We start from the raw sequence: 26,476 nt of genomic DNA on the forward strand, positions 1-26,476 counted from the left end.
TTGATGTGTGTGAATAAACACCAGTACTTGAAGTTTGGATCCCTCTATGCTTACGGATCTATGACAAAAGTATGAGCTCAATCTGACATAGCCTACCTTGTGCACAGAGAAAGCAAAAGCCAGGTGTGTTTTTCATTCATACCATCAGTGTGTAGTTGGTGCATTGTGTGCTTATTAATTTGATGGCCTGTTTGATACAAAAATACCATTTTTACAAAGGTGTGGTGAGTTAAGCAAAGGTTATTCGCTTTTACAAGAAAACTACAATGTTTTGCTGATTGGGTGAAGAGTTTTCTTATTTGTGTGTTTTGCAAAAATAGCCAATAGTTACAAAAAATGTGCTCAAGCCATCAGAAAAAACTGTAAGTGAAACTAAGAGCAGAGAGTGAAGAAGACACACATCGTTGATGTGAACTCTGTCAGATAATTGAATTAGACTAACTATTCACTTTAGCTAAAGTTATTAAGTTCGCTAAAGAGTTGGGATGCTGTGTAAGACATAAATAAAGCTCAAATACAAAGGTTTGGACACTGTTTTGCATGTTTCCCTACTGTAGGGGTCTCTGCAAGCATACAGGGCTCTGACAGGGTACAAGATGACAACTTTGGAATTCTACTAGAAACAGTCGATCATATTTGTTTGTCAAAGCTGAATCCAAGGCAAACTACGCTAAATTAGCGTTTTTAGCTAACAGCTACAATAAGCATAAACGTTACTGTACGGATATCATTTGTTAACATGACGCTTGTTCTTATACATGTAATACATTTATTACCAACCTGAGAGTTTATCCGCTGGTCATTCGACATGACGAAGATGCAGATGGACTGCATCTCCATCTGCATCTTAAGGATAAAGGTCACTCTTTCGAGGATGCCAGTGTTCACATTTTGGACAGAGAGGACAGATGGTTTGAATGAGGAGTGAAAGAGGCCATCTATGTCCACTGTGAGCGACCATCTTTGAACAGAGGCGGTGGTTTACGACACCAACTGTCTGCCATCTATAATCCAGTTTTGAGTTCCCTCCCCAGACGCCTTAACGCCCACTCACATCCTGGGCCATCTGACCTCAGGAATTCACATGACAAGGTGGGGCCAGGTTTCACAATGAGCTCACCCGAAACCCTGGCTGATTAGGTCCCACACCCGCTTTCACACCTTGGCTCATGTGATTAGAGGATCACCAGGGGGTCCTTTGTCCCCCCTTGGGGGGAAACTCCCACTGGGTTTAAATCTGGGACTCTCGGCCATTTGACCTTAGAACTGAAGAAGCTTCTCGGATGAGAGGTGAAACGTCTTCAAGCAACTTAAAGAAGTCCAGACGCTTTTCTTTGCAAACTCCTTTGACTTTTCAGGGGTGTTTTGTCCAGTCAGGTAAAACTCTGTTAAACTCAATGAATGTCAGGGTTTGACATGTCTTCATGGATACTCTGCTCTTTGTTTACCTGTTGCCATGCTGACCTGTGCTATCACAGCTCCACTGATGATGGCTTTTGTGGTTGTAGCTCAGGAAGTAGAGCAGGTCATCAGCTAATTAGAAGGTTGGTGGGTCGATCCTTGATTGCTCAAGTGAGATGTGAAATGTCTTCAAGCAACTCAAAGAAGTCTAGACACTTTTCCAAACTCCTTACACTATATAAGAACCACTTTCACTTCCAAATTAGTTTAGCTCAGGTGAGCAGTCAGAGTGGATTAAATGGATCTTTTTTTTGCCCTGTAGTAAAAACTTTATGTTACCCAGCAGTGCTGGTGTACAAAGCTCGCAGCTTTCTGCCTGAGTGTCAGATAATCAATATTCTTATATTAAATTTATATTGATCAGGAAGAGCTTCCCTCACAGCAGCTCCTTCCTGAAGCCTGATAGTCAAAACTCAGGAGCAGATTAAAATCTTTATTAATGATGGTTCAATACAACAATAATAAGAGTGTTATTAATTATTGATCATCATCACTGTCTGCTGTTCTGATCTGATCAATTACAAGAGATCAATCAATAATCACTAGTTAATTTACTCTGGATATTTTCATTGGTCTGTATCTTAAAACACCTGATTGGTTAACAGTCAGTCCCCTTTTGATTAGTCCTGATGGTGTGATGCAGCAGCGTCTTGTTGGTCAGAGTGCATTGAGGCCACTTTCTTCTGCTTCCTTGAGCTCCTTTAAAGCCACACACTCCTGCTGTGAGGCGCTGCGTCTGCCAGACCTTTACAAAGACAGACATGTGATTTTATATCTTTAATTATCAGGTGATTGATCAGTCTATGAGAGAGCAAAAGTAGGATGTTAGCATCACAGCTAATTAACCTAACACAGCTAGTGATGCTAACACAGCCACTGAAGCTAATTTAGGTACCAGAACTCAGAATCGTGATTCCACCAGTGGAATGTACTTTTTCAAACAAGTTCGCGTTGATAATGGAGGAAATGGAGAGAGATGGTCCTTTGGGTTTGAAAACTCATCAGGTTCACCTCTATCATTGCCCCCTAACCTGCGGAGTTCCACAGGGCTCAGTTTTGGGTTCATTATTGTTTTCTTTTTACATGCTTCCTTTAGCTGGCATCATTCAATCTTTTAGTGACATTATTTCTTATCATTTCTATGCCTATGACATTCAGCTGCATATGTCCTTTAAGCCTCATCAGCTGGATAGGCTGGATCAACACGTTCTCATCCCAAAGCGTAACATTTTACGCTAGGCGACAAATCGTCAAGATATTACATTTTCGCCCACCCAACACATTCCGACGAGATCGGAAAAATTAGAAAATATGAGAACCGTTTGGACTCAATCTACACATGTTCGTTAATTTTCTTAAAAACGCTTGGGAAAACACTATTTCACGTCATTACACTGCTGGTTAAGGTTAGGAATAAGGTTATGGTTAGGGTTAGGGAGAAGGTTAGGTTTAGGGCTGGAATACGTGGCTGGAACGTCTATTACCGCAGGAGCGTCAAGCCACTGGATTTCAACCATAACCCGGCGCGTACCATTAGAACGCGGAAGGTCACCTTTCGCGTTCCTCAGGAACGCCGCGGGACGTGACAAAACGTCGGGATGTTACACTTCGGGAGTGAGAACTGTCTGGCTAGAAAGGCTGGACTAGGGTTAAGCACCCTAGTCCAATCCTTAACCCAGGTTTCTGATTGGCTTTCTAGCAACTAATCTTTCTTTCATTTAAGGAACATTTCTAAACTGTGACATATGTTCTCCTCAGCTCAACTGGGAAAAATTGTTCATGCATTTGTGTCATCGCGTTTAGATTATTGTAATGCCCTGTTTACCAGCTTGGAGAAATCATCTCTTTCTCGCCTCCAACCTATACAAAATGCAGCGGCCAGGCTACTAACATCTTCTAGCAAGTGTGCTCACATTACCCCTATTTTATATTCTTTACATTGGCTCCCAATAGATTTTAGAATTCGCTTTAAATCCTTGTTTTAACATACAGAGCACTAATTGGCCAGGCCCCAGATTATTTATCCCAGCTTCTTACAAAACACACTGCTGCTCGTTGTCTCCGCTAACAGACTCTGTTTGTTGGTAGTTCCCTGAAAATGACTGAAGACCAAAGGGGGCGGAGCCTTTCAGTCTGTGGAACAGTCTACCACCACAACTAAGTTTGGTTGACAATGTGGATTCTTTTAAAAAGCAGTTATAACTTTTCTGTTTAAACAGGCATTCTGTTGATCAATGCTTGTTTTGTTTTTTTTAAGCTTACATTTTTATCTACATGTAACCTTTTGTATTGTCTATATCAGGGGCCACAATTAGCCCGCGGGCCACCGCAAGTTTTTGGCCCCCGCCTTAATATGAAAATTTAATGTTAGTGCGGCCCACGAGTTTGATATGTAAGACACTTTACAGTGTTGTGTGCGGAGCTGAACGAACCTACCAATCACGGTGGGATATGGACCCCAGGGGCGGGACATCGGCCGGGCTTGATGCAAGCAGAGAAACATTTCTCAATGAGTGAAAGTTACAGCAGCGTTGCCTGGACTGTTTTCTTTTTCTGTGCCTGGCTGGCTGCCTCGTTTGGGCACACGCGGACATTCGCCCCAGCACGCTGCGTTCACAACACTTCAAAAAAGTTTTTTTTTTAAGTTGCTGTCCAGCGGGACATTATACATATAGATATTTATACACACATGTCAATGGGAATTTGAGAGTTAATATGAGGTCTCTCTCTTTGACAAAATAAATCAAAGTGATGCGTAAGTGGCGGGATAAAAGAAAAGTAAGGATGCAGCCTAATTTAGTCTGCAGTCATATAGCAACACCTGTTTATCGGCAATAACAGTCCCCGTAACCCGGACTAATTATGCGGTTGCACCGTAATGTGTGGGTCGATGTTTTTATTTGCATCACTATGTTTGCATTGCCTCACACATGAACATTACATATATTGCAATATAATGTAAAAGTAGTCAAAACAAATGTAATCAACAACAGCTGATGTTATTTGTTATATGTCACGGTGTCATTTCCGCTTCTTTTTCCTGTAACAACAGCCCGGCGGGTAACAGTCCATGAGCAGTCGCCCTTTTTGCGCTTGCTATCCCTGTACTTTCTACCATCTACAAATGCCACGGTGTTCATGTCATCATGAAAGACATGAACATTGAGTGTAAAAACAAAGGAGACTGGTACCGGGCTTTTATCCGTTGATCGCCGCGTTCTGGTTACAAGAAAAAGAAGCAGAAATGACATTCTCTATGCGTTGAGATGTTTCTCATCCATCGACTAAACGCTTATTTGAAACTTCAATGCGACAGTGACACCAAGTAGAATTATATATGTTACATTTAAACATGTCTTTTTCAAAGCCTGCAGTGAAGAGAAAGGTTGGTGATGAGCACCGACAATTTCAGGAAAAGTGGGAAATGCAATATTTGAGCACAGGGGCACGCCGATGTGTCTTATTTGCACAGAGAAAGTTGCGGTGCACAAGGAATGCAATTTGAAACGTCATTACACAACTAGACATGTTGAGGTGGATGCAAAATACCAGGGAGATGAGAGAGCCAACCGGGTTGGCAATCTTAAAACATATCTACTGAGGCAGCAAGGTTTCTTCAAGAAAGTGTTGGGATTAAATTATTTGAAGTGCCTCAATTCTATGCTTTATATTAACTAAAATGCCATATAACCATATATTGTAGTATTAAGTGGACACGGCCCTGAAAATAAAGGCATTTGACGATGTGTCCTTGGGGGGTAGAATGCTGTAGACTCTGGCTCACACTTGCCTGGGGGAAAGTAGATAACAGGGGACCATCTTCTAGTGGAAAGTTACTGAAACACTGTTGTTTAGACTAGAGAGGGACAAGCAGATTGATTGTTTGATTGTAATTGATTATTTATTCTGAGAAAAAACAGGAATGGGATACTACACTGTTTTATGATGCATTACACTGCTGATTTATAAGAAATACTTTTTGCGGATAATTATGGCCTTGCTTTTCTGATTACAACGAGAACAGAACATACTGCACGGGAGATTCTCTCCCATCTCACACAGGAGGAGAAAAACAGGAAGCCAAGGTTGTAACTTAGGCTCACTGAGAGAGAAAGAATGTGGATGTTTAGGTTTTATGACTTTGGAGGGGGGCCGAAGCTATAAGAATGTGAGAAACAGTCAGACACTTCAAGATTTTGCTGGACACCCTCCTGTGCAAACCTCCCGTCCGGATGTTTGTAATGCTGAAAGTGTTATATGGAATAAAGAAAATCGTATTGATTAAAGTGATTGTTGATTGAGCATTAAACATCGAGTGTTGTTATTCCTTCAGCCCGAAGATCAAAGAATTGGGGTAATTTAACAAAAGCAACCAAAGAAAATAATTCAGCAGTAGGAGCTAGCTATGTGGTTAGTGAGTTGATTGCTAAAGCAGGAAAGCCATTCACAGAAGGGGAATTTGTCAAAAATGCATATTGCAGGCTGCAAATATAGTCTGTCCGGAAAAAGGAAGGTCAGCTTAGCAACATCAGCCTTTCTGCCAACACCGTAGCAGATCGCATTTCTGACCTGTGAAGTATGACCAACCATGTGAGAAAGCCAAATGTTTCAGTGTATACTCAGTCACTCTTGATGAGACCACAGATACCACCGACACTGCCCAGCTCCCAATATATGTCCGTGGTGTTGATGACAGTTTTGAAGTGATGGAGGAGCTGCTCACAGTAATTCCAATGCATGGCCAGACCAACGCTCAGGAGATATTTCACAAGCTGTGTGATGTCCTTGAGAATGTTGGAGAAGGTTTGTTGGAATAACAACAGATGGAGTGCCATCAATGACGGGGAGGAAAAATGGACTGGTGGCACTTCAAATAAAACTGGAAGAGGAGGGCGTGGAGGAGGCATTGCTCTGCACCGCATTATCCATCAGCAGGTCCTTTGCAGCAAATGCCTGAAGTTTAACAATGTGATGTCTGTTGTGAAATGCATCAACCAAATCAGATCCAGGGGCTTAAAGCACCGAACGTTCCATGCTTTTTAAGAGGAAATGGAGTCAGAATGTGGGGATGTGCTTTACTTCACCGAGATACGTTGGCTCAGCAGGGAAAATGTATTGAGGAGATTTTTTTGAGTTGAGAGCAGAAGTGAAGCCTTCATGGAGAAGGATGGAGTTGGTGTTCCTGTGCTAAGTGATCCCAAATGGCTCATGGACTTAGCTTTTCTTGTTGATATAACACATGAGCTTAATGTACTGAACAAGACGTTACAAGGCCAGGGGCAACTTGTCAGTGCTGCCTATGACAACGTGAGAGCATTCTCCACAAAACTTGCATTATGGAAAGCTCAGCTCTCTCAGACAAACCTTTACCATTTCCCAGCATCCAAGGCACTCGTGGATGCAGGAAAAAAAGTATGTTAATGTCATTTTGAGGCTACAGGAGGAATTTGATCACAGATTTGCTGACTCCAAGACGAACAGAGCCACATTTCACATTTTTGCCGACCCCTTCTCCTTTGATGTGCAAGATGCTCCTTCTGTGCTTCAGTGGAGCTCATTGAGCTGCAGTGCAACTCTGAACTCAAAGCAAAGTTCAGGGAGGTGAGTGGAAAAACAAACAAGCTTGATCAACTTTTGAGAGAATTGAGCCCCAGTTTCCCTCGGCTTTCCCAAATGTTCAAGCGGACCATGTGGCTTTTTGGGAGCACATACTTGTGCAAAAAGCTCTTCTTCACCTTGAACTTTAATAAGTCCAAGTACAGGTCCACACTTACTAATGATCATCTTCAAGACATACTGAAGGTCTCAACTGCTTCCTCCCTCAGGCCAAATGTGGCTCGGCTATGCGAGAGGAAGCGCTGCCAGGTCTCTAGCAGCAAGGAGTAGGCAAGAGAAGCCATGTTCAGAAGATAAGTTCATGTTCTTCAGTTTTCCATTCATACAAAATACAATGACTAGTGACATAAAACAAATTGCAAATGGCTTTAATTACTTTTTTCTTAATGTTGGTCCTGGCTTGGCTAAAGACACTGCAAAAACTGGACACCCTCCTAAAACTAAAACTATTAATGTAGCAAACTCAATGTTTATGAGGGGAGTAGATGAAGAGGAAATTATTGATGTAGTTACATGCTTTAACTCCAAGAAATCAACTGACTGTGATGGCATTGATATGCACTTAATTAAAGATATTACTGGATGTATTGTGAAACCATTTACCTACATTTGTAAACTGTCATTACAAAGTGGTTTATTCCCTGATAAGCTGAAAATTGCAAAGGTAGTTCCAATATATAAAGCTGGAGATAAACATCTTCTCACAAACTATCGGCCCATCTCTCTACTACCGCAGTTCTCTAAGATACTGGAAAAAATATTTTACAATAGATTATATGACTTTATCATAAAAAGCCATGTACTATATGAACAGCAGTATGGATTTAGACCCAAAAGGACCACAACGCATGCCTTAATGGAGTTTATAGATACAGTAACAACTGCTATTGAAAACAAAGAATATGCTGTCGGAGTTTTTTTAGATTTAAAAAAAGCATTCGATACAGTTGATCACAGCCTGTTACTTAACAAACTATGTACATATGGGGTCAGAGGGGTGGCATTATCATGGGTTACCTTAAAAACTGTAAACAATGCACCCAAATAAATGCCATAAAGTCAAAATTGAAACCCGTTGTGTGTGGGGTTCCCCAAGGATCAGTTTTGGGGCTGCTGCTCTTCATATTGTACATTAATGAGATATGTGCAATTTCAAAGTCTTTGAAAATAATATTATTTGCGGATGATACAAACTTACTGTGCTGTGGAAGTAACTTGGAACAACTTCTGAATGAACTAGAAAATGAATTAAATAATCTGAAGACCTGGTTTGACCATAATAAATTAACATTGAACCTGAGTAAAACAAAATTCATAATATTTGGGAATCAAAGATATTCTACCAATAATAAACTGACAATAAATAACACTGAATTAAACAGATTATCTGAAATAAATTCCTGTGATAATACATCACAAACTATCCTGGATTCCCCACATTACTCATATCAAAGGCAAAATATCAAAGTCTCGGGCAATTCTCTATAAGGTCAAGGATCTCATAAATCAAACGTCATTATATACTCTCTATTGTTCTATTATACTGCCGTACATGACACACTGTGTTTTACTTGTTTTGTTTTGCTGTGTACAGAGTAGTGCCAGAGTGTATTTTGGTTGTAAGTGCCTACTTGTATTATTATATATAGGGGCAGGTGTTAATAAGAATTTATTCTTCTTCCTGCCCCTTTTCATGCATGGAAACAGTGTTACTTTTGAAAAGAAGGTTTGTGTATAGGAAATGAGTTACTGCTGTACCATGTGTGAAGCAAAATAAAAAATGAAATGAAAAGAAATGAAGTGTGGGGAAACACATATAAAACACACACCCATCCAATATACATTCTCAGGGCTCTAGAGTGTGACCAATTTGGTCGCAAATGCGATCAAATTTTCAATGGTGTGACTAAAACAAATTCCTGGGTCTCACCGGTGCGACCAGCTGTTCGAGTTTAAAAAACGAAAAAGAAAAAAAAAGCCGTAAACACAGAGCGGACCCACCGACGCATCAGAATCAGCTTTCTCTTTCTCGCTTTCTCACCTGACGGCCTGTACACGGACACGCCGTCGGGGCTGAAAGCCGACAGCTCTGATTCTGATGTGTCCGCGCTTTGTGTTTGCGTCTTTTTTGCGCTGATTCTGAGCTGCAGGTTTTGTCTCTCCAACCAAAATTCACTGAACCAGCAGCAAAAGAAGCAGCAAACTACGCTTCACATTTGATACAAGTCGTCATTAATTCACTCTTACTTTTGCTGTTTTGCTTCCACCACGATAAAATCACACTTCATGCACAGTTTTCTCTCTCTCTCTGTACTTCAAGAACAGTTTCCCATCGAAAAATCTCTGTTTTCGGCATTATTCATTCACTTATTACCCACCAGTCTACCGTTGTTTACAGCGCTGTCGGCCGCTGTCTTTTTTTTTTTCTTACTTAAATGACCTCGGACAAGAAAGCCTAATTTCTGCTGTTCAATACTGAAGAAATTTAAACTTTTTTAAAATTATGCAATATTGCAGAATATTTTTGAAATTGAATCGAATCGAATGGATTATAGAAATCAGTGATGATTCCCAGCCCTAGTGAGCAGCCTAGGCCCAACAGATGTGGATGTAGCTGTGGGTAATAAGAAAAGATGATAAGAACTAGAGATGGCACGATACCACTTTTTTATGTCCGATACCGATACCGATATCATAAATTTGGATATCTGCCGATACCGATATGAATCCGATATAGTGTGGGTTTTTTTAATCAATAAAACTGTTTTTTTAATATCTTGCTGCATTTTGTATAAGTTCATACTCAAGTTTAAATAAACAACAACACTAAAGCTATTCTGTTATACCTGTATGTAAAAAATACACTGCACCCAAAATATTTCATAGTTCAGCAACACTGATCAATTTTGTTGTAGTTGTAGGACATTTATATGGTTTCCCCTTGATTCTAGCAAATGTCTATGCCCCTAACTGGGACGACCATAGTTTTTTCACTAACGTCTTTGCACGGCTTCCCAACATGGCAACACATATTATTATTTTTGGTGGGGACCTAAATTGCTCATTATCTGCTATGGACCGCAGCTCGCACAAAAGCACGCCTGTTTCAAAATCAGCAGGTGTTATTCAGCGTTTTCTTCATAGCTATGGGTTAGCTGATGTATGGAGATTCCGTAACCCAAACTCAAGTCAGTATTCTTTTTTTTCTAATGTCCATAAAACATATACTCGCATAGATTATTTCTTTCTGGACAAAAAACTCCTCCCTTCAGTAACAGACTGTGATTACAAGGCCATGGTGATTTCAGATCATTCACCTGTTGTTCTTTCACTGCGTATTCCCAATGCCTACTCTAATTATCGGCCATGGAGATTCAATCCAGTATTGTTAGCAGACGAAGAGTTTGTTAATTATATTAGGTCTCAAATAGATTTCTTTCTTGCTATCAACCAAATCCCAGGGATGTCACCATCAACTGTTTGGGAATCCCTAAAAGCATATCTGAGAGGCCAGATAATCTCATTTTGTGCGAACAAAAAAAACGAATGATACTGAGCGACTCTTTCAATTAGCTGACGAAATTACTAAACTAGACGCTGTATATAGCCATTCCCCTGATCCGGTATTATATAAACGTAGGCTGAAATTACAAACTGAATATAATCTTATATCTACAAAACAGGCTGAGTATCTAATTTCGAAGCTGCGTAGTTACTCGTATGAACATGAAGAAAAAACAGGCAAGCTGCTAGCTCATCAGCTACGACAAAGAACAGCTAACCAAGCTATCCCTGAGATCCAGAATGACCAGGGAATAAGGTGTACGGATAACCAAGGTATAAATAATAGTTTTTTTAAATACTATCAGACTTTATACAGCTCCCCACCAGCTAAAGATGACCTGGCACTAGAAAATTTCTTTGAGAAACTTGATATCCCTTCCTTAGGAGAAGATGCGGCCACCAGTTTGGAGGAGTCCATTTCTAATGCTGAAATTGAAATGGCCATACGGAGTATGCAGTCTGGAAAAGCTCCTGGCCCTGACGGGTATCCTTCTGATTTTTTCAAGAAGTTTTCTAACCAATTGAACCCATTGTTAAAGTCAACTTTTGAAGAATCTTTCCTCTCACAATCCTTGCCTCCAACAATGCGTCAAGCAGTGATCTCCCTAATTCTAAAAAAGGATAAGGATCATTTAGATTGTGGCTCATACCGTCCAATATCTTTGCTGAACACGGACACCAAGATCCTTGCTAAAGTGTTGGCCCACCGTTTAGAGAAACATCTGCCCTCCATTATCTCACCCGATCAGACAGGCTTTATCAAAAATAGGTATTCATTTTTTAATATTAGACGTTTATTAAATATAATCTATAGCCATGTCAAAGGTAATGTATTGGAAACTGTAATTTTGCTTGATGCAGAAAAAGCATTTGATCGGGTGAGATGGGACTTTCTTTTCAATACGCTTAAAAAATTTGGCTTCGGGAGTAATTTTGTATCCTGGATAAAAGTATTGTACTGTTCCCCTGTAGTGGCCATTCGGACCAACAATAGTCTGTCCCCCTTTTTTCAGCTTCAGCGTGGCACACGACAGGGGTGCCCTTTGTCACCTCTTCTTTTTGCCATCGCAATTGAACCGCTAGCTATTGCTCTGAGACATTGTGTTGATGTTGAGGGAATACATCGTGGGGATGTCGAACATAAAGTCTCTCTTTATGCCGATGACATGCTCTTGTTTATTTCCAACCCTTCAAATAGCCTCCCTAAACTTTTAGATATACTTAAGGAATTCGGGACAATTTCTGGATATAAGGTGAATTCCGGGAAAAGCGAGGCAATGCCTTTAGGTACAATAACCGGGGAACTTTCGTCTATTTTAGCACCTTTCAAACTCAGCTATAACAAGTTCAAATACTTGGGCATTTGGATTACGCAGAACCATAAAGACTTGTATAAAACTAATTATCTTCCTTTATTGTCTAAGCTAAAAGTGGATTTTGGAAAGTGGGAGTCCTTGCCTCTTTCACTGGGTGGTAGATTAAATATCATTAAGATGACTACCGCCCAGTAGCACTCACCCCCATCATCACTAAGTGCTTAGAGCAGCTGGTCTTAGCACACTTCAAATCCTGTCTCCCCCCCACCCTGGACCCCCACCAATTTGCATACCGCCAGAACAGGAGCACAGAGGATGCAGTCTCCATCGCACTGCACTCTGTCCTCTCACACCTGGACAACAACAACAGAATGCTGTTTATAGACTTCAGTTCAGCGTTCAATACAATCCACCCCTCACAACTCATCAGGAAACTGACAGACCTGGGCATCAGTTCCCTCATCTGCAAATGGTTACTGGACTTCCTGACCAACCGCCCCCAACATGTCCGACTGGATAACCGCTGCTCATCAACAATCACAATGAACACTGGTGTACCACAAGGCTGTATGATGAGCCCTTTCCTCTACTCCCTCTTCACCCACGACTGCAGACCTGCTGATGGTTCCAACACCATCATTAAGTTTGCAGATGACACCACGGTGATTGGCCTCATCAGTGACAACGATGAGACCGCCTACAGGGAGGAGGTGGATCGTCTGGCTGAGTGGTGCCACACAAACAACCTGCTGCTTAACACTGAGAAGACCAAGGAGCTCATCGTGGACTACAGGAGGAATGCTGACCCACATCCACCCATCCACATTAAGGGGACGGCTGTGGAGCGTGTGAGCAGCTTCAAGTTCCTGGGAGTCCACATCTCCGAGGATCTCACCTGGACAACCAACTGCTCCAAGCTGGTCAAGAAGGCTCACCAGCGCCTCTTCTTCTTGAGGACTCTGAGGAAGAACCACCTGTCCTCAGACATCCTGGTGAACTTCTATCGCTGCACCATCGAGAGCATCCTGACCAACTGTATAACAGTCTGGTACGGGAACTGCTCTGCCTCGGACCGGAAGGCGTTGCAGAGGGTCGTGAAAACTGCCCAGCGCATCGCCGGAGCACCACTTCCTGCCATAAAGGACATCTACAGGAAGCGGTGTCTGAAAAGGGCTGGGAAAATCATCAGAGACCCCAGTCACCCATCACATAGACTCTTCACCCTCCTGGCCTCTGGGAGGCGCTACAGGAGCCTCCGGACTAAGACCACCAGGTACCGGAACAGCTTCTTCCCCACAGCTGTCAGACTCCTGAACTCTGCCTCCTGACATCTGACCCACGTTAAACTCATGGACTGAACATACACACACCCACAACCACTAGCACTTTATCACTATCACAATTATCCTAACTGCACTACTGTATAGTTCTGTGTAAATATCATTCTGTACATACGATAATTTTTAATCCTACAACTGTTTATAACTTGCATAGTTCACATTTCTGTATAACTGTATATCTCAGATTTCTGTATAGTTTTTATTTCATATTTATATCCTGTTCATAACCTGTACATACTTATAGTTATAGAATATTCATAACATACTTCATACCGTGTACATTATAACATACCATAATAGACCCATTTCTGTAATATACTTACACATCTATATTATTGCTAATATATATTGTAATATATCTATATCACGACTAAAGCACTTTCTGGATGGATGCAAACTGCATTTCGTTGCCCTGTACCTGTGCATATGCAATGACAATAAAGTTGAATTCTATTCTATTCTATGACTATATTCCCTAAATTTCTATATCTTTTTCAATGTCTTCCAATTTTTTTTAACTAAGTCATTTTTTAATAATCTAAATAGTCAAATCTCTTCCTTCATTTGGAACAAAAAGCCACCTAGGCTGAAACAGAGTGTATTACAAAGACCACGGAGCGCAGGAGGCTTAGCACTCCCAAATTTTTTGTTTTATTACTGGGCATCTAATATAAGGACATTATTGTACTGGATAAAAGATCATGATAATTTATCATCATGGGTAACACTGGAAAAGCTGTCAGTGAGTCAATCCTCCCTGATGTCTTTGCTGTGTGCCAGACTACCTCTGGCGGGACCGATCTCCAGCTTCACCACGAATCCTCTTGTTATCCATTCACTGAAATTATGGTACCAGCTCAGAAGGCACTTTAAACAGACTGAACTCTCTCTTAATGCACCACCGCATAGACATTGCATGTTTTCTCCATCCTTAACAGACAAGGCATTTAACATATGGACAAAGCTTGGAATAACTTCAATGAATGCTCTCTTCACGGACAATATCTTTTCCTCATTTGAACAGCTGGTGACCAAGTTCAAGGTCCCTCAGTCACATTTTTTCAGGTATCTATAACTCAGGAATTTTGTTGCTTCTAATACTGAGTGCTTTCCGTCCTGTCCACCTCCATCCCTTTTGGATGATATTTTTGATTTTAAACCAAATGCCAAGCGGGTTATCAGTTATATTTACGAGCTGTTAAGTAATTTTAGGCTGTCCACATTGCAATCACTTAGGGAACGATGGGGAAGAGACCTTGGCCAACGGATTGCAGATGAGACTTGGCATAAGATAATCTATAGAATTTTTTCGTCATCTATCTGCCTTAAACACGTGGTGATTCAGTTCAAAGTGGTTCACCGTCTCCATTGGTCTAAAGCTAGATTGAGCAAAGTCAAGGATGGGTTTGACCCCACATGTGACTGGTGCAAACAAGAGCCTGCTTCCCTATTTCACATGTTCTGGTCATGTCCAAAACTGGGTAGCTTTTGGGAAAAGTATATTTGAAACCATGTCCAACATATTTGGTGTTCCAATTGCACCCTGCCCATTTACAGCCATTTTTGGGGCGACGCTTCATGATGCCAGTCTTTCTAAATCACACTCTGATCTTCTTTCTTTTTGCACTCTTTTGGCCCGTAGAATGATCTTACTGAAATGGAAAGAGCCATTTCCACCTGTATATCACAGAGCACAAGTATGGCGAAGCTCGCGGCTCTCCAACGGGAGATTGAGAGACCAGTGTTGGACTGTAGAACTGCTTGGAAATTCATATGAGCTGTTCACACTAAAGTAAAAAGCACCATCACTCATGCGGATACCCCTTCGGCGCCAGCTGCGGTTGCAAGGCTGGAGCTGAACAACAACGCCCTGATAACGACTGTGTGGAGACTGTTCTTCCCTTTCTATGCAAGGCCACCTGGGTTGGCTGGAAAACTGTTTACTTAGCCTGGCAGGGCAAAGGACACTGTCTCAGCTGAACTCTGACACACACACACACACACACACACACACACACACACACACACAGACATATATACACATGCAGACATACACTCATCCCCCTCCCCCCTCCAAACGCCTTCGACGCTTAGGCTGCAAGCCCGGATGTACTGTCTAAATCGGCTGTCTCTCACCCTTTACCCATCCCTGTTGCTTGTCATGTGTTTCTTTGGTGTATTAAGAGTTTTTTCATGTGCAGAGGTGTTTTTTTCTGTTCTCAAACTGATCTCCCTGTTGGAGTCTGGGGGGAGTTATGTTTTTTCTCCTTATCTTTCCTCATGTGGTGCATGTTCCATTGTTATACCTCTCTGACCTGTCTTCCCCATGTGATGTTTTTGTGTAATGTATGTATGGTCGGAGGGTAAGATGGCGCCGCCATTGCGTGCAATAGGTCGGCAGCCTTATGAAATTTCCCCTTGTCGGACTAATAAAGGTATATCATATCATATCAAATCATATGGGCAATGGGTTAAGGATGTCATGTACTATACTCAGCTGGAAAAGATCCGCTACACTGTAAAAGGTTTGGCTCAGAAATTTTATGACACATGGCAACCTTTTCTTACTTACTTTGAAAGGTTAAGTCCGGATACTATCGCTTAATGTGTGTGTGAGTGTTTGGTTCTGGTTTTGTTTTGTTTTTTTCTTTGTTATTGTTTTGTTTGTTGTTGTTGTTGTTGTTTTTTGCTTCCCTTGCTGTTATTCATTTATTTTAGTATTTACTTTTTATCTGTAATTTTATTTTATTTTATCTCTTCCTTCCTCTCTGGCTGGGTTTTAGTTACAATGTTCTGGATGGGTGAGGGGGGGGGGGGGGATACGACTGTTTGTTAATACTGCCATAATTGTTGTTAAAAGCAACTCTTTGTTCAATAAAAAGACCTTGATCAAAAAAAAAAAAAGATTTGGTCGACCTCAGAACTGCGCAAACAATGTGCAAAGCAGCAAATAAATCTTTGCCCCACAACATTCAGAACTTGCTCCAAATAAGACCAAATACTCCTGACCTGAGAGGAATCCTTATGTTCAAGCCAGTAGTAAGGACAAATGTAAAATATCACAGCATTACAGTCAGAGGAGTTAGTGTGTGCAACACCTGTACAGAGGAGATCAAGAAAAGTACATCAATACAAAAACTCACACTCCTATTTAAAAATAATAAATTGCATAATTATAGGAAGTCTTCCTCTCAGTGACTGAGTTGTCTCATTGTGTCCTCATTTTTTATAGATCAAGGCCAAAGTACTCCAGGATTAAGTGTTCAATCAGGTGTTTGTCACATAGATATAAAATAAGCTCAGAGATTAAGCAGGTGTTAAACACAGGGTGATTAGTTGTTGTTTTTGTTTACGTGCTGAAAATAGTTTTATTTGTGTATGTTCATGTGTTACAGTTGCACATAGTGAAACATGTATGGATCCATTAATGTTAATTCTGGATATGGATTTGTAAGCAATGAAATTTGAAATAAGAGGGTAGGAACAGGAAAAGTGTAAACTTCATCCTGTTTCTTTTCAAGCACACACATTGTGTAGACATAGATATACACATGAAAACTTGATGATTTTTAAGTTTTGTATTTGTTTTTTCTCTTGTTATTTCAGTTATATTTGCATGTTTGAAATAAAAATTCTATGTTCAGGAGAAGGTTAAAGAACTGCTAATATAGACATTTGAATGTGAATACAGCAGATATAGAAGACTGAAGAAACCTCACAAGGTCACTGACTAGAAAAATTTTATTATTATTATTTTATTTAATTATTACAGATTAATTTATTTTCTTAATCATTCTTAATTTGTTTATTTATTTTTCATCTTATTTTGTGTTAAAAAATAAAGAGATTTGAGAAGATTGGAATTTGTTAACAATGCCTTTCTTGTAGAAAACCTGATGCGGCCCAGCCCCACCCAGACTCCCCCTCCAGCGCCCCCCAGCTAAATTGAGTTTGAGACCCTGGTCCATATCGTCGATTTTGTTACCTAACGGTTTATTTTCACCTTTGTGTACAGCGCTTTGTGACTGCCTGTCTATGAAAAGCACTTAATAGATAAACCTTACTCACTTCCTTTTACACCTTGGGCACCCAAGTCCTCCTTTCACCTTTGACCTCTGACGGAGAACAAAGACTGCACCTGCAGCGGTCATGGTTTCTGTGACTCAGTGTTTGAGTTTGGTGGGTTTGTGATTTATTTTGGGTTTATGAAGTGATTTACGTTCTAGTTCTGTCACATTTAAGTACATTTCTATGTTTCTAGTTCTGTTCTGTGGTTAATCTTAGCTCCTTTCTGTGATCCCTGTCTGTCTTCAGTGTTTGTCTTTGTTTTGATTTAGTGCAAGCTAAAACATGGCAGTACTACCCAGAATGCATTATGGTTCCCAAGCTCTATGCAGCTACCACAGCTAGCCCAGTGAACGAAGCTAACCAGCCAACGAAGGTGGCTCTGGTAAAGCTAGCAGATAGCTAGTAGCTCACCACTTGGTCTCCACGTCCTCGACGGTGTCGGGCAGCGGCACGTTGAGCGTCTCTGGCAGGAAGCAGGCGAAGCAGCCGGCGAGCACGGCCGAGCCACCGTATACCAAGCTAGGCAGAGCAGGGAGCACCTGGGAAATGTCGTCCCATCAGTAAAGTGTTTGCCTTTATTGATGACCTTGATCATATTCAAAGGACGGTTAGATTAGTGACATTACTTCATCTAGGATGAGGACAGCGGGCGCCGCCATGCTGCCAATTCTTGCCATGGTGGAGACGAAGCCCATTCCCGTCTGCCTGAAAGCACACGCACACATCACATGATCTAAATGTCTTTTTTTTTTTTTTGTCTGCCATTTATATATTTTTACGTATGACATAAAACAGACAGCAAACGGGAAATGACATGATGTAGCAAGGAAACAAATCATTTAGCTTATCAGAGTAAGAAGAACTAAAAGTTCACGTCCTCAAAGAGCAGCTTCTTATGTTTGGCATTATGCTAGCAGAGGAGAGTCGTCTTCACACACTGAGGTTAATTATGGAAGTCCACGGGGTTCTGAACCTCACCATCTGCGGGGCTTGTTCACCTGTGTAAGCTAATGTTAGCTCTGCTCCATGCTAATCCCAAAAGCTAACCAGCATTAGAATCATAAAGACACGTTAGCCATTGGTAATTACAGCTCAGTGCACTCATCTTTAACGTGCTGATGTTTATTTTTAACCAATCACCACGTTACGCAGACAGTGTGAAAACGTTTATATAAAGTTTGTGACTGAACAGGCTGCAACACTGCAACACGCCCAACTGTGTTCTCATTATTAAAACAACTCTACCCTCCACAACAGAAAAAACAACAATAAACTAAACAGCAAACAAACAAACATGTAAGTTCATAACAACTGATACCACATTCATTTAAAAACCAAAAGAGAATTACACATTTTCATACTTATTATTCTATTTAAGCCCAACAACAGAAACACATTTTTGTCTGATTCCTGCACTGAAAAAACGAAAAGAAAACAAACTTTATACACAGTTTATCCATCCATCCATCCATCCTCATCCGCTTTATCCGAAGTCGGGTCGCGGGGGCAGCAGCCTAAGCAGAGAAGCCCAGACCTCCCTCTCCCCAGCCACCTCCTCCAGCTCATCCGGGGGAACACCAAGGCGTTCCCAGGCCAGCCGAGAGATATAATCTCTCCAGCGCGTCCTGGGTCTGCCCTGGGCCTCCTCCCGGTGGGACATGCCCGAACACCTCACCCAGGAGGCGCCCAGGGGCATCCTTATCAGATGCCCGAACCACCTCAACTAGCTCCTTTCGATGTGGAGGAGCAGCGGCTCTCTCTGAGCCCCTCCCGGATGGCCGAACTTCTCACCCTATCTCTAAGGGAGAGGCCAGCCACCCTTCGGAGGAAGCTCATTTCTGCCGCTTGTATCCGCGATCTCGTTCTTTCGGTCACTACCCACAGCTCGTGGCCATAGGTGAGGGTCGGGACGTAGATCGACCGGTAAATTGAGAGCGCTTTTACACTCAGCTCCCTCTTCACCACGACGGACCGGTGCAGCGTCCGCATCACTGCAGCCGCAGCACCAATCCGTCTGTCGATCTCCGGCTCCCTTCTCCCATCACTCGCGAACAAGACCCCGAGATACTTGAACTCCTCCACTTGGGGCAGGAACTCATCCCCGACCCGGAGTGGGCACTCCACCCTTTTCCGGCTGAGAACCATGGCCTCAGATTTGGAGGTGCTGATCCTCATTCCCGCTGCTTCACACTCGGCTGCGAACCGTTCCAGTGCGAGCTGGAGGCCCCCACCGATGAAGCCATCAGAACCACATCATCCGCAAAAAGCAGAGATGAGATTCTGAGGCCACCAAGTGAAAGCCCTCCGCCACTTGGCTGCGCCTAGAAATCCTGTCCATAAAAATTATGAACAGAATCGGTGACAAAGGGCAGCCCTGGCGGAGCCCATCACCCACCGGAAACAAGTCCGACTTATTGCCGGCAATGCGAACCAAACTCTTGCAACGGTTGTATAGGGATCGAATGGCCCGTAACAGTGGGCCAGACACCCCATACTCCCGCAACACCTCCCACAGGACACCCCGAGGGACACGGTCGAATGCCTTCTCTAAGTCCACAAAACACATGTAGACTGGTTGGGCAAACTCCCATGCACCCTCAAGTATCCTCGAGAGGATAAAGAGCTGATCCAGTGTTCCGCGACCAGGACGAAAACCGCATTGTTCCTCCTGTATCCGAGGTTCGACTAACGGACGAACTCTCCTTTCCAGCACCCTGGCATAGACTTTCCCAGGGAGGCTGAGGAGTGTGATCCCCCTGTAGTTGGAACACAAAATTACACAGTTTAGACTGTGTAATTTTGACTGTGCTTTAAAGATAATAGTCACTAATTTAAGTTTCATAAGGTGGACTATAGAAACAGTGTGATGGTAATAGCCAGCAGGTTAATAATTTGTATTGCACTTCTTTGTAATATAACTTTGAATTATTATTCAAAAGTTCCACACAGTAAGAAAAATAAAGAAGCATTGGTCAGCATTAAATAATAATAAAAGAACAGTGCTTCCCCCCCGTCAGCTGGTAATTTGGTTTATAGAGTGCAAGGCAACATGTCTGAAGCTTCTCAGCCTCCAGGTCATCGCAGTGTAAGGAGCTCGGAAAGAAAAGCGTCTGGACTTCTTTAAGTTGCATGAAGATGTTTCACCTGAGAAGCTTCTTCAGTTCTCAGATGAAATGTTGGAGAATCCCAGTTTTTAAGCCCTGTGGGAGTGTCCCTTAAGACGGTCATAGACCCACTATTGATCACGTGCCTCATCACATGAGTCAAGGTGTGAAAAAGGGTGTGGGTCATTTTTAGCAGAGGTTTCGGGTGAAACCATTTTGAGACCCTGCCTCATCCTATCAGTGACTTACTGAGATGAGTCACATGACCCTGGCCTAGCTACAATGTTTAGTATTCAGACCAGTGGTTATGAAGTCATGAGAGCAACAATATAACTCAAACTCATTAATCAGTTGTTTCAGCAATTTGATCCTAAATCTCTCGCTTCAGCCAGTAGATACGTGAGGGTTTTTTTGTTAGTTAAATTAACATGATTTAATATTAAATATGAGCCATTGGTTTTATTTAATCACCTGATAACAGTTGGGTACAGCTCACCGGTGTACAGGTAAACGGTGGTGAAGGAGGCTGAGGTGAAAGCTTTACCCAGGCAGGCCAGCGTGGTCCTCAGAGTCTGCATGTCTGTGGGATTAGAAACGGGATTGGGAATAGGACCAGGATCAGAATTCAAGCAAGGGTCAGGATTTTGTTCAGGTTCACGATAGGACATAGGGTCAGAATTAGGATTAGGATTAAAGACCTGGATCAGTGCCAGAATCAAAGATTTGGATCGGAATTAGAATTAGTATTGAAATTAGAATTGGGATCATGGTCCACATTAGGATCAGGGTCAAAATCAAGACCCAGACTTCAATAGAGATTGGGACTTGGATCAGGATAAAGATCAGAATCCAAATTAGACTCTGTGTCGGAGTCAGGTTCATATTCAGGATCAGGAATAGGATCTGGATTAGAATTAGTTTCAGACCAGGATCAGAATCTGAACTGAAATCAGAGTCAGCATTAGGATTGTGACTGGGATCCAAATTAAGATCAGGGTCATGATCAAATTCAGGACAGGGAATAGGAATGGATTAGGGTTATGTTCATATCAGGGTCAGAATCAGGATTCGAAGAACAGATTGGGTCGTTGTCAGAATCGAGGACCGTGATTTGAATTAGGATTCTTTTAAAAAACTTTTATTTTATTCATATTGGATTTAGAATCGGGATCTAAATTAGAATCAGGAACAGGGTAGTATCACAATCGGGATTAAGATTAAAGTTCAGATTGGATCAGGATCAGATTCTGGATCAGGATCAGGGTTGAATCAGAATCAGATTTGGGATCACAATCCTAAATCAGTGTTATGATAAATTTTGGGATTTGGAATAGGATCTAAATTAATATTGTGGTCAGAATACGGATTGGGATAAGTTTCCGAATTAGAATCAGGGCCAGGGTCTCAAATAGATTCAGAATCGAGATCAGGATTAGGATGTACCTGTGGGGACAAAGATGTTGGCAAAGATGATGGTGGCAGAGAAGAAGAGACAAACTGCCTGAGAGACCCGCCTCCCCAGGTAACTGAGTATTCCCAATGCAAACAGTTTGGCGGGAATATCTACAGCTCCAAAGATGATCTGCATCAGGTAAATACTCACCTGCAACAACAAACAACCAATAGGAAGGAAGCACAGTAGATCCAACCAATAGGATGGGAGAAGAAGTTTAAACAGGTGTACTGAAACTTCAGCAGGTAAGTAGGAAGACAGGTATCGTGCTGCTCACCCCAAACTTCTGGAGGTCCATCGCCAGGCCGTAGTATGCAAAACTAGTAGAGAACCTGCACACAGGTGAGTACACAGGTTTACAGGTGGATACAGGAGCTTCATTTTATTAAGTAAAAAAATAAAACAGATAGAAGAAGCAGATAAACAGAAGACCAGGTAAATGGGTAAACAGGTAAACAAGTAAGCAGGTGAGACAGGTGAGCATATGAGCAGGTGTATGTCTGACCAGACAGCCATCAGACAAATGGAGATGCGTCTCATCCCCGGGGTCCTCAGCAGGTCGAACACCGTGAATGTTGAATGCGCCGACTCAATCTCTTTGTTCATGTGAGAGTGGAGCACCTGCAGTCACATGGTACAGAGCTCAGCATCTGAATGGACAAATTGCACTTTTACACAGGTGGCCAGGTTACCTCAACAGTGATCTTTTCGATCATCTCTGATTTCCCGTTGATCCGAGCAACTCGGTGAAGACTCTTCAATGCGTCCTCAGAGCGCCGGTTCAAAACGAGCCATCGAGCTGACTCTGAGTACCACCTGACCAATCAGAGCACAGAGAGAACTACCTGACCAATCGGAGAGCAAAGAGAAACACCTGACCAATCACGTCTTTTTTTTAAAAGTCTGACTGACCAACTGTAGGTGAAGAACAGGAAGAGAGGTGCAGAGACAACCATCTGCAGCTTCCTCCAGTCTCTCAGCCAATATGCAAGCCCGGCCAGGACCATTTGACCAAAGGTGAAGAAGAAGGAACTGAGTGTGCCGACTACTGTCCTCGTCTTGGTTGGGATCCACTCAACCTCTGAGGAGACACTCAGTTAGGAAGACAGACAAGTGCCCAGGTGGACAGATAAATAGCAAACCAGGTAGACAGGTACTTAGGGAAACTCCGTTGATGATGACCCCGGACACCGCCATCCCACTCAGAAACCTGAAGATGCAGTAGACGGAGTATGTGGGGGAGAGGGCGGAGCTACAGCCAAGCACAGCAAGTTGCAGGTATGACCAAATCAGAACAGACCGCCTCCCAAACCTGAGAGATAGACAGAGGGGGTCTGATTGCACTGCTCACCTGAGACAATGAACAGGTATACACAGGTAACTCTCACCTGTCAGATAAGCTGCCGTAGACTATGGCTCCCGTTAAAACTCCGCCCATATAAATGGTCTGAATCATTTGTTTGAGAGGACGGAGGGAGCAGACCAACCTCCACTGCGACGCACACATGTGAGAGATTGATAGGTAAGAGACAGGTGACCTCATTAACACAACTGTGGCAATGCACGCTAATAGGCTCGCCATGTGCCTGCCGCTACCTCGGAGACGGTGGTGGCGAGAAAGTCTGATTGCTCAAAGGTCCATCCGTCAATGCAGTCTTCGGTCTCTAGGTGGCTAACATTAGTGGAACTGTTAGCAACTAACAGCTGCCACTGAGGATTGACATACCTGCACAACAGGTGCAACAGGAAATGATGTGACGGTCATTTTTATTATTTAAAGAACTGAGGAGAAGGAAGGAAACCTTACCTCCTGCAGCGGGCCAGTCTATTTCCTGAAGAATCAGGAGGGATAAACATTTTCAGCAGCTGCTTCTCATCCACCTGAAACAACCAATCACATTCATCCATCCCACTGAGTAGCCAATCAGAGCAAGGAACTGATTCATCATTCTGACAAGCAGATTTATTGATTTAAGGAAGTAAAATTGAGAAAACTAAAGAAATGTGATCATTAGTGGTGCAATGGATCACGGTTGACCCGTAATCCGAACCGATCCCACTCCACGGTTCGGGACGCACGTGATCCGAAGATTCGAAAAAGAAGAAAAAAAAGTATGTGTATGGTGCGCGTGGTCAATCTGTCAAGCGATAGTTATGGCCAGTGCTAGCGGTCCAAGGGGAGGAGCAGAGGAGTTTGCGGCATTTAAGCAGCCCTTTGCTCCCCAATCCAACCGGGCTAAAGCTATTACAAAAGCTATTGGGGTGTTTAGCTGCAGACAGGAGGCCGTATTCCCTTGTGCAAAACAAGGAGTTTAAACTACGATGAACGTGCTTGAGCCACGCTATGATATCCTGTTGCGCGTCCACTTCAGTGACAAGATCGTTCCAAGCATGTATGAGCAGGAAAAGTTTAAAGTTATGGCTGAGCTGTCCCAGGCATCTTCTGTTGCTCAAACTACAAATGGGTGGAGCTCCAGGGCAACGGAAAGCTACGTGACCGTGACCGCTCGTTATATCACAGCGGAGTGGTAGATACAAAGCCCTGTACTGCTCTATACTGCACCTTAATTTGTTTTTATTTAATAATAATAATAATAATAATAATAATAATAATATTATATATATATTATATGTATGTATATATTATATATAATATATACATATATATATATATAATAATGAGTCTTGAGTTGAATGCTTTATTAAATAAGTTAATAAGTAAATGTTAAAATTTTGTCTTTTTTTCTTTTTTTGCTGATCCAAAAATTGATCCGATCCGTGACTTAAAACCGTGATCCGATCCGATCCGAACCGAACCGTGAGATTTTTGATCCGTTGCACCACTAGTGATCATAGTGCCTGCACTAAAATGCCCAGACAGGTAGACAGTCAGGCTGACAGGTCACCTGGTGAAGGTGCGACAGGTTGTTCAAGCTGTGATTGGCTGGTATGCTGCAGTAGTGAGTGGGGACTCCAGAGACAAAGTTGTTTAGCAGGTTCTGACTCGCCATCAGCAAACCAGGTAAACTGATCAGGGTCACGTGGATCCACTGGTACCTGCCAAACCCACCAACCTTGCCATAACAACAGGAAACAAATTAACCCTAACCCTACACACCTGTATGACACACCTGGACAGTGAAGTTATTTCTTGTATAGGAGGAATTTAAGTGTCTCACCTCATCCAGCAGATCAGCGAACCCCATCTCAGCAACAACAACAAATAGCAGCAGGTATCTTCAGGTGCTTCCAGGTGTTCTCAGGATCTGAGCTTTTGTTCCATCAGAAAAAACCTGACAAGAAACCAAACTGCAGCCCTGAGCAGGTAATTGGGTCAAAGGTTAGAGTGAAAAACATGAAAACAACTGCTCCGAGTTTCTTCTCGAGTCTAAAATTGTGAAATATTTGCATGGAGTCTGGTAAGAGCTCTTAAAGGATTACAGTCTGCAGCTGAGGAGAATGCAGAGGCAGAAAGAGGATTTACTCAGAGTACTTACAGAGGCTGCCGGACGGCCCGCTGACGGAGGGGCGACTGACGGAGCTGGCAGAAGAAAGACTGAGAGGAAATGAGTGACTGGACACTAATCAGTGACTTTAGGACACTCTGTCTGTTTTCCTATTTGTGTTTCAGTTAATGTTTGTGAGACACTGGCGACACCATCAAGGTCACCACCAACATCACCCCCAACCAAACATCCACCTTCAGCAGGGAGGAAACACTCACGATCACACTGTAGCACTCCATCAGAGAGAACTAATGCGGTCTGTGCTCTGACAGCGACCCGAGTATTTTAATAAAGAACAGGAACACTGGAGCAGAAGATCAGGAACAGGAATGTAATCATGTATCAGTAATAATAAGTTTGTATCGGCACACCTCGAGAGAGAAAAAGTGGATAGAACACAAAAATTAAAAAAACATTTAGATTTTCAAAATAAAAGACTTTATTGTGAGTATCTTAGTCATACTGTCGTGATTTCAAAATAAAAGCCCATCAGTTCATCAGGAAGTGTTCAAAACAGCTGAAAACTGTGGAAACTTGTCCTCTGAACCCCCCTCCGCGTGGACTCGTCTGTTTTCGTGTCCTAGCTCCTCGCTGGAATTCGTCCAGCAGAGTTTTTATAAACAATCATCTCAGCAGGTTTCCGAATGGTGGCGGCAGCAACTCATGAACACGCTGTGACATGTGTGTCAGTGACCCAATCAGGGCACAGCAGAGCAGGCGACTTTAGAGTGTTTATGAAGCTGCAGAAAGACTGACACAGGTCAGAGGTCACAGCGTGAGATGTTTCTTCAGTCACACAAAAACTCTTGAAAAGCCTTAAAATTAAACGGTCAGTGTGCCACACCAGACTCCATTTAAAAACTGTCTGATTTTAGACTTTGAATTGAAAATAAATTGAATTGTTCAGTTCTTGTTTGGCTGTTTCTCTCTGTGACAAAGTTTCTCTTTGGAAATACAAAATGTCTCAAACATTAAACTGTTTCTACAGAATTTCTACTGATCAACAAATAAATCAACCAATCATAAATCAGTCTGTGAGCTACGGGAC

The 26,476-nt window shown here is 42.4% G+C and overlaps 1 protein-coding gene across 2 annotated transcripts; it reads right to left on the reverse strand.

Moving 5' to 3' along the window:
- Positions 1-1,880: 1,880 nt before the first annotated feature.
- Positions 1,881-25,577, reverse strand: oatx (organic anion transporter X). Of its 2 annotated transcripts, none has more exons than XM_031754423.2 (16): positions 25,420-25,577; positions 25,102-25,215; positions 24,829-24,996; positions 23,730-23,803; positions 23,519-23,648; positions 23,311-23,414; positions 23,080-23,234; positions 22,835-23,003; positions 22,615-22,738; positions 22,428-22,543; positions 22,200-22,254; positions 21,913-22,072; positions 20,941-21,049; positions 17,992-18,070; positions 17,777-17,904; positions 1,881-2,206 (listed from the first exon to the last, which is right to left on the reverse strand). In XM_031754423.2, exons 2-16 carry the CDS (start codon positions 25,126-25,128, stop codon positions 2,119-2,121), a joined length of 1,686 nt encoding a protein of 561 aa, XP_031610283.2. In that variant the 5' UTR covers positions 25,129-25,215; positions 25,420-25,577; the 3' UTR covers positions 1,881-2,118. The 2 variants fall into 2 exon arrangements, with proteins under 2 accessions (XP_031610283.2, XP_031610282.2); XM_031754422.2 differs by having other exon boundaries at positions 25,102-25,239; positions 25,420-25,565.
- Between the last annotated feature and the right edge of the window lie 899 nt (positions 25,578-26,476).

The sequence above is a fragment of the Oreochromis aureus genome, linkage group 10 (genome assembly GCF_013358895.1).
Source record: "Oreochromis aureus strain Israel breed Guangdong linkage group 10, ZZ_aureus, whole genome shotgun sequence".
In the NCBI taxonomy this organism is placed as follows: domain Eukaryota; kingdom Metazoa; phylum Chordata; class Actinopteri; order Cichliformes; family Cichlidae; genus Oreochromis; species Oreochromis aureus.